At 34.9% G+C, this 9,004-nt stretch overlaps 1 protein-coding gene across 1 annotated transcript; it reads right to left on the bottom strand.

Moving 5' to 3' along the window:
• Positions 1-908: 908 nt before the first annotated feature.
• LOC142632469 (polyadenylate-binding protein RBP47-like) lies at positions 909-8,285 on the bottom strand. The gene is made up of 6 exons (XM_075806882.1): positions 7,563-8,285; positions 4,970-5,441; positions 2,325-2,386; positions 2,123-2,253; positions 1,777-1,873; positions 909-1,300 (listed from the first exon to the last, which is right to left on the bottom strand). Exons 1-6 carry the CDS (start codon positions 7,941-7,943, stop codon positions 1,133-1,135), a joined length of 1,311 nt encoding a protein of 436 aa, XP_075662997.1. The 5' UTR covers positions 7,944-8,285; the 3' UTR covers positions 909-1,132.
• Positions 8,286-9,004: the final 719 nt, after the last annotated feature.

The raw sequence follows: 9,004 nt of genomic DNA, 5'->3' as shown, positions 1-9,004 counted from the left end.
ATAAAATTCTTATTCTTTTTTTCTTTCCGTAGAGAGATTAGAAACACAATCCCAAACTCAGACCACCCAATCATCACCAAAACCCACTCTCCACACCCTCATCGTCGCTCCTCCCAGAAAGCCTTGGAGACCTTTGAGCTTCAACCCTAGATTCGAATCCATACAAATCTATCTATGTCTTTGTTCTTGTCTTCATTCAAACTCAAGCCCTTTCTCTGTCTTCAACCCTCTTTGTCTTTGTTTTGGTTGTTCAAACTCAAGCCCTGAACCACATCACTCCCGTTACTTCATTCCGACGATGAAACAAATTATTTCAAATAGAGAGCGATCTTGATCCCAAAGGCACATGAAAGAAATCCCAATGCTAAGCGGGCCCACCTGTCAGTGAGACAGAAATAATGCGCCTGGCCCATGACATACATTCTCCCCTAAAATAGAGTGCAGCTTTCCAGATTGATTATTTATTATTATCTATTTCTACCCCAATTATGCAATTAGATAATACTCTGATAATTAAATGCTCTACCATGCTATCCCTGCATGAAATGTTTAATTCACTTGATATTATGCTATCCCTACATGAAATGCCTAATTCACTTGATATTAGAAGCATTGCTCAAAAGGCTGAAAAGACAAATTTCCTCATAACCATGATGCTTAGAATTTAGCAACAACTACCGGTGAATGATTGCAGGGAAATTCATTTGATTTTTGGAGCATTGCTTGAAATGCTTAAAAGGCATATTTCTTGACCCAAGATACTGTCTAAACTTTGCAAAACTAAAAAGGGTACAATCTTGTATGTTTTCAGTCAAGACTGTTAACAAGAGCATCAAATACAAATGTCCTAAAGTCTCTGAATTATCATGCTGCCAGCCCCTACACACATGCTAAAGAGTCAAAGAAAGTATTCCAACAAATAAGTTTTCTCATTCAGTCCAGTGAGTTGTAAATAAATCATTAGTCAAATCCCTACAAAATTAGTTCAGGCTGTCAAAATTCAGTTCCCCTCCACATTTGGAGAGATTTTCTTAAGAATTCTACAGAACCACTCAACTAACAGAGAAATGAAGAAATTTCGCCCAGTTAAGCGTGATATTGTCTAATTTCTAGAACTAGTCGTGTAGTTCCTTCAGCTCACTTGTTGTTGGTTTCCATAAATGGGGTAAGCTCCATATGTAGCAAATGGTGCAGCATACATGCTTGGGTCATGAGGTGGTGGCAGAGCATATCCATAACCATCATAAAGCTGCCCTCCATAGTATGCCCCACTCCATTGGTTGCCATAATCTGCTCTAAACTGCCAAACCCCAAAAAGAACCAATTAAGAAAAACAAGATCACAACAAATCAGAATTTCTGGGCAGATAAAATTAAAAAAGATCGATTGTTTTAGCAGGTCATTGCAGATAAGTTTTGGAGCTGCTGTAAGCATTTCCAGTTCTGAATTGGATTCTATGGAACCACCATTAAAGATTATCATTATATACTTCCTGAGAAAGCAGGTAGCAGTGGATGTGTTTAGAATTTAAATGAACAATCATCCGTGCAAAACTGATCAATGACCCTTCCAAGTTTCCAACAGCTAGAGATGACTTCAAACAGCTCTGTCAAAGCTAATTGCATAGTGAATTCTGAATTGTCCATTAGATCCTCGAAAAAGCTCTTTTCCAAACCCAAAAGTAGATGCAGTGAAAACGGAGTGATGGTGTCATTTTTTTTTTTTTCCTTTTGGGGGAAAGGGAGGGGGGATGGGGGGTGAGATTCTGCCGAGTACCTGTTTATTTGCTGGATTGCGACCCCAAGAAAGACGCACAGTTTGCTTGCCGATTACTGTGCCATTCAATTTCTGTAATGCCTCCTCTGCATTATTTCTGTAAAGAGAGATTAAGAGGATCATGGAGTAAAAGGCAAGCCATAATTTTAATGAAACATGTTTCTTCTCTATTAGTAAGTCACACATGCAAGAGGGTTTTGAATCGACAATCACACCATGTACTTCTGAGGGAGAAGGTGCCAATTGATAAAAAGTTCACCGGCATAATTGTAATGTACCAACACTTTTCTTTCTTTTTTTTAGAAATGTGCCAACACTTGACATAGTTATGGTAAAAAAATTCTACCTGTTAGCAAATTGTACAAACCCACACCCTTTTCCAGTTGGTATTTTAACAGAGACGATATCACCATACTGTGAGAAAGGCTGCTTGAGATCTTCATCACTGACATTAGGGTCAAGTCCTCCAACAAATATCTAATATAAAATTTGGGTTAGAAAATCCCAATGATTATTACTTAAATCTACATGAAGAAGATGAAACTCACTGTGGTGTTTGTAGAATCCCCATCAGCCTGTTGCGCTGACACACCATTTGATGCATATCCACCTACCAAAAATTAAAGAATAATTAAAACAGATATAAATAAGCAAAAGTCAAAGTTAAATGCCATGGCTACATAAGAGTAGCTCCCTTGACATTTCAAACCATGTTCTTAATACAAGCAGTTTTTTTTTTTTTCAGGGTGAAAGTAAATATGTAGAAAAAGGGTAAATAAAGGAGTGCTGGCAAGTGGGTAGCATACTAGAGAGTACACCCAAAGTGAAATCATCATCTAAAATTTAAAAGTTCAAAAAACTCTAAACAAATTACAGAAGGAGAAACGACTAGTAGCAACATTTCAATCATAAATTTAAGAAAAATGTGTCAGAGAAACATCTTCGCAGAGTAATTAGAAAGAAAGGAAAATTTTAAGAAAGAGGACATCCTCTAATACAAAACTCATTTGAATTTTTGTGTTGGATATTTATGTCCCTTGTGTTTATAGTCGATCCAAACCAAAATTTCCAATCATACAAATGACAACCTGCCCTAAAAACACTCCTCCAGTTTCAGGAAAGAATTTTGGCCTTCTTTGAGAACAATACCAAAGCAGCATGACCCTCATAATTTAAACATCCATAAAGGTATTCACCATAACCTCTGATGAAAAGTTTATTTCTTCAAACCCATACTGCAGCAGAATATGCTGCATCATGACTAGGCCTGATGAGGCATTACCATCTACATAATCTGTGTTCTTCTCATCAACTTGTACCTTAGACAAACAACTTAACTGTTGGGCCAGTGATATGGAAACAAAGAACTCTTCCATCAGTCTGGTCAACCATAAAAGTATTTTGATTTTGTTTTTTTAGTAGAAATTTCTGCTCTACCACCCAAAAAATAAGTATAAGGAATGCTAATGAAATCAATCTAAGGCAATTGTATAACATTTTTTGTATTACGATCAACTAATCCCCAAGGAGTAGTGACATCAGTCATTCAAATATTAAAATTGGCATTGTTAACTTTGAGGATTTTAAAGAACCAACAATTCTTAAACCACATTGAACCTAATCCCCCAAACCCCACTACTGATCTAAACTGGGCCATGTGTAAGAGACCATGATCCAAAAACACATGCTTTCTTAATTAGTTCATATTATGCAATGAGACTTAAGATTTAATTCAATAAAAAATTGTCTTAACATTGCTGATCCAGAAGCCATGTAGCATAGATGAAAAGCTCTTTAATATGTTTAGTCCATCAACACAAATAGGAGAAAAGAAAATATCTCCCAATAGTTTTACTTGTCCACTAACAGTAATTGACATTAAGAATTTATGATGAAAGTCATTGTTCAATGACAGCAAAATATATTTCATCCTAGTTAACTACTCCTCACTTATCAAAAGACAGAGCTCTTTCATGTGTCTAGTCCCATTATAAAGGACACAAAATAACACCAGAATCTTTATATTAATTCCGATGTCTATTTACTCCTCACTCAACATATTGGTAATTGTTCCCTTATATTAATTCCAATGTCTATTTATTCCAATTCTGCATGTGTTGAATGAAAGAGTAATAAGAATATAATTGTTCTACTCGTTGGATTACACTCAGCCATCAGTATGACATGAAGCAGAGGAAATGTACCACATAAGCACAGATATGTCCATTGAAAACAGAAAGATTCAAAATAACCAAGAATGAGGAGTTGATAACAAAGAAAAAAATCACAATTCTAAAATGGTCCACAAAGCAGCAAGGTGGCTTTTTTTTTGAATAAGTAAAAATAAACCGTTTCATTGAGTAATCAGATGAAGCAGGATCCCCTTGTGTACACAGGTAGCGTACTAGTGATCCAAAATATAGTAAAAAGTATTTAAGTCTAGAAATTCCTATAAGGAGGAAAAAGAGTGCCCACTTAAGGCAGCCATCTAATCCTACATAGATTGTAATAAAAACAATTTGAGCTCCAAGGACGCTCAACCTCTTCAAAAGTTTGCCTGTTTCTTTCCTGCTAAATAGTCCCCATAACACAGAAGGCAATGGCCCTCAAAAAGCAAGGTGCCATTTACAAATGTTTGTTGATGAGGCAAGAAAAGAATAAATAAAAGAATCTCACACCTCCACCATGTGAAAAAGATGCTCTCTTTAGAAAGTCTAGATTCTATATATTGAAAAAAAATCAAAGGCTAACTGTGGTTACATCACAACTAGTGCTGTCAAAAACCACTCAAGCAGTAGTGTGAAAGTCCATCGACAGCCAAGTCGGGGAAAAGAAGCAGAAAAACAGAGCAGCTGTCTCAAAGGCTTTGTAGCACAAGTTATGCTGGCAAGGCAATTGAAAAGGGGAAAGGATCAGAGACAGATTTCACTACTTTGCTTAGATCAAGCTAGAAATAACAGCTGTATATAAGGGATGGTGTGATTCTGGGCACCCACAATCACAGCTGTCTAACTTTTCACATATGAAAAATTGCAGAGGATCCGGAAAAACATATCTGAGAGAGAGAGAGAGAGCAGAACAAATAATTGGAGTAAAACTACAGTTATTGAAGCATGCATTTCAACCAATATATCTGAAGGTATCAAAGTATTACAACTGCTTTATTATTTATTGAAATAGAATAATTAAATACCTTGAGATTGTTGATATCCAGATGACTTCCTAGGAGTTGCAGCACCAATGCGCATAGGCCTGCTCGAACAATAAACACCATTCATTTCAGTCATGGCCTGTGATCTCTCGTTTTCATCTCCAAATCTCACAAAACCATAACCCTTTGAACGGCCAGTATTTGCATCAAAAACAACTTTTGCAGCTTTCACAGATGGATATTTACTAACAAAAGTTTCATGCAATAAACTATCTGTAACATCTGCTGCTAAATCTCCTACAAAGATAGAAAGATCAGGAACATTATCTGATCGCTTGTCACCCGTGCTAAATGTTGCCCAGTTCAGCCGGAAGGGCTGTTCTGTATTAGGCATAAAAAGTCCAGCATAATTTTGTAGAACTTTCTCAGCTGTTGCATGTGAAAAAAATTCCACAAATCCATAACCCTCAGATAAACCAGTCTGTTTATTGCGAATGACCTTAACAGAGGCAATCTGCATGATATATGACACATAAGGTTTTTGAAAATAGCAACCGAATAAACAGACAGAAGCAATATATGGCAATTACAAATTTCACAAAGTTGTTTTTAAGAAAGTAAATTAAAATTGTAAAGTTTTTTTCCCAAATATAATTGAAGAGCCGTGACAAATCTACAATAGGAAAATGCTAAAGCTACTACAAATTTTACTACAAAAGGCTTACAAACTAACGTGACAATAAATGTAATTAGTGCCACATCAACAACATAATAAATAAATTTTAGAATTACTTCTTTTGTTTTGTGTTTAAAAGTTGACGCACCAATTTGTAAGTCCTATTTAATAAAATTTGTAGTAGATATAAAGTCACTCTTCCAATAAAAATATTCAAGAACTATTTTCAGTCAAAACAAGCCAAGCCTAAGTGAAATCGCAATAGAAGAAGGAACAGAAAATTCAGATCAGCAGAACCACCATGTATTTGTTGCCCCCATTTTAATTTTATAGATAGTTAAAAAGAAAAAAAAATGCAAATACATCAATACGTTCAATGCAATTAACTAATTGCCTAAATTACATTTAACTCCTCTTTTAAGTGGAAAATTACTCCACCTTTGTTGTCAATCAATTAGGACCTTAAATACTTAGACACAACTAAATTAATGTTGCGCAAAGTTTAAAGAGAACAATACACTAGAAGACATCTTGGCTGATTCTTTTCTAAAAATCTCTCTTTTGAGGGAAAAGAGAAAGTTGCCCCTCCACATCAAAGCCCTTTGTAGACAACTTCCAACATCATCCTACATCTGATCCTGCCTATATATTGTCATATAGTGGCAAATACACATAAGTACAGATTTGTTATTGTCCTTGAGGGAAACAAGGCCAAAGTTAGAAGTTGGCAACAAAGAACTTTTCTTTTATTTTTTATTTTTTATTCCCAAGCAATAATGAAGCATTTAACTGCCATGCATGCGCACGATAAGTGAGTTGACATCAATATTTGTATTTCCAAAATCATGTCATAGGAAGGATTGTTTCCAATCTAAGAAGTATTGACACATACACAAAAACAACACCACAACAGTTCTTGAAAAAATCAAGACACAACATGATTGGATACGACAACATCATCATAACAATTAAAATGACTTCTCCCCAGACCTCATAAAAGCGGAAGTTTTATGCACTAGGTATGACCTTTTTTTTAACTATCTTTAGGTATATTTTATTTTACTTTAGGTTTTCAAAATAGATAACAACTATAATTTTAAAAACATATCTAAAATCAAAGGAACTTTTTTAAAAATAAATGTAAAAAAAAAAAAAAAACTCTCCTTCTCGACAAATTGAGGACATACTTGAAGAAGTCTTATTCAGTTAGTTCCAACCATCATTGTATTCACCATTTATTGGTGAATCAAAATATCAAATTAGGGCAAGCTCATAATGCTAGCTAGGAAGCTTCAACCCAATATGCTAGATAAAACCCTTGATACCAATCCTAAAGCACAAAATATATTCAAACCTACGAAGCATGGACACGAAACTCCACACAACACGGGACACAACAATATCGATGGATACTATAATTAATTAACATATGTAGCTATATAATAAGCTTTCAAAATAAATTACAACCATCAAAATACTTAAACACATCCAAAATCAAATGCTTTGTAATTATTTTATTTTATTTTTTTAAAATCTCCTCCTAACACATTGTGGACAAACATGCAAGAGTGGTGATTTTGGAGTGTATTTGCTTCTTAAAACATTGCAAAATCAACTCCATATTCCCTAGGTAATTAATGAAACCAAACAACAGGTGTAACATCCTTTTCTTTACTTCATTATAATTAAGCCAATAACACAAATTCCTCTAATAAGGACATAATACCGTTACCACTTTTCTCAGTAAAAAAGCAACCATATTTAAAACCCTTTCTCATTATTATATCACACAAAACGTTCACAAACAGAGAAAATGCCAAATAAAGCAATCAAAACGTGTCCTTTGAATATTCATTCATTCATTCAAAACCCAAATCAACAAACACACAAAATAGATGAATATACGCAAATACATACGAATACGAATAACGATATGAAAGAAAAGAAAAAAAGTTGGACCTCTCCGGTGGAGACGAAGCAATTGTGGAGGAAATTCTCGTCCATCCAATGGTGCAAATCGCCGACCCAGATGGTCTTGTTGTTTTCGCCGCTAGATCCTTGTTGCTGCTGCTGAGACTGAGAGTGTTGTAGCTGGTAAGGGTGATACGGCACGTAATGCTGAGGTGGAGGCGGAGGATGACCGTAATGCTGATGGTGCGGCGCCATCATCTGGTGCTGCATTACCATCGCCGCCGCCGGATACTGCATCGCCACCCACGACTGCGGCGGCGGAGTCTGTCGCTGTTGTTGTTGTTGTTGATTATTACTATTGTTGTTGTTATTATTATTATTCTGCTTCTCTTGTGGCTTTGAATCAGAGCCGCCGTTATTCGATTGCATCGTAATATCTCTCTCTCTCTCTCTCTCTATATATATATATATATATATATATCTCACACTTTACTCTCACTCTACAAAAAAATGGAAGTTTTGGATTTTAGAGAGAGAAAGTCTCTGAATCTGAAGGTTTTTTTTTTTTTTAGAGAGAGAAAGTGAAGGGTACGGATACGGTTAGGGTGAGGATTTTATTTTGAGGATAGATAGAGAAGGAATCATTGTAAAACGCGGTTGTGTTTGTGGCCGTTGGATTAGGCGGTAAGGGTTGATCTGTACCGTTGGATTCATAAAACTGAGATTTATAGGTACTGTTGAGGTTTCTCTCTCTTTTGGATCCGCCGCCAGCTTCAGCTTCCACTTGGGTTTTGAGTTTTAACACTTTTTTTTTTGCTATTTTGCCCTTCCCTTAATAGATATTTTTTGGAATTTACGATTTTTTTTATTAGAAATATTTTTTACTATTTACGTTCGTGTACCAAAAAAAAAAAAAATGACAGTGTGTACAGGGCAAGTCAGTTTTTACTTTTTTTAGTTTTTTTTTTTTTCACCTCACGTCATGTCTTTTCAATTACAGTGACTATGACTATTTATGGCTGTGTAGATGAAGATCCTAGAAGTACTTGAAAGTTTGAAAGTTGAATCATGATCTGTGCCAAACTGGAAATTTTCCTAGGAATCTGTCAATCTGAACTAGTTCAGTTTTGATTCTTCCTTTAGAAGAAAAAACTACAAAAACAAAATGTTATCTTTGAAGAAAAAAAAATGCTACTTTTTAACTTATACAATACTAGGTTTTTATTTTTATTTTTATTTTTTATACTTGAACAACATATGTGAAATATGACAAAGAATATCATTATCATTAGTTATCATTAAACCTTGTAAAATACTAGTATTAGTAACTAATAACGGTTCACTTTAGACCAGCATATTTCTTGACAATTATGCAACTTGAATAAAAAAATCTAAATATGATTGAGTTAACTTTGACCTAAGATGTATTGTATTTATCTTCTACATGAATAAAAGTTACATTCTCTCATTAATATATATATATATATATA

The sequence above is a fragment of the Castanea sativa genome, chromosome 1, assembly GCF_040712315.1.
Source record: "Castanea sativa cultivar Marrone di Chiusa Pesio chromosome 1, ASM4071231v1".
Taxonomy (NCBI): Eukaryota; Viridiplantae; Streptophyta; class Magnoliopsida; order Fagales; family Fagaceae; genus Castanea; species Castanea sativa.
Note: the sequence above shows the minus strand (reverse complement) of the source record. Positions and strands in the feature narration are given on the sequence as shown.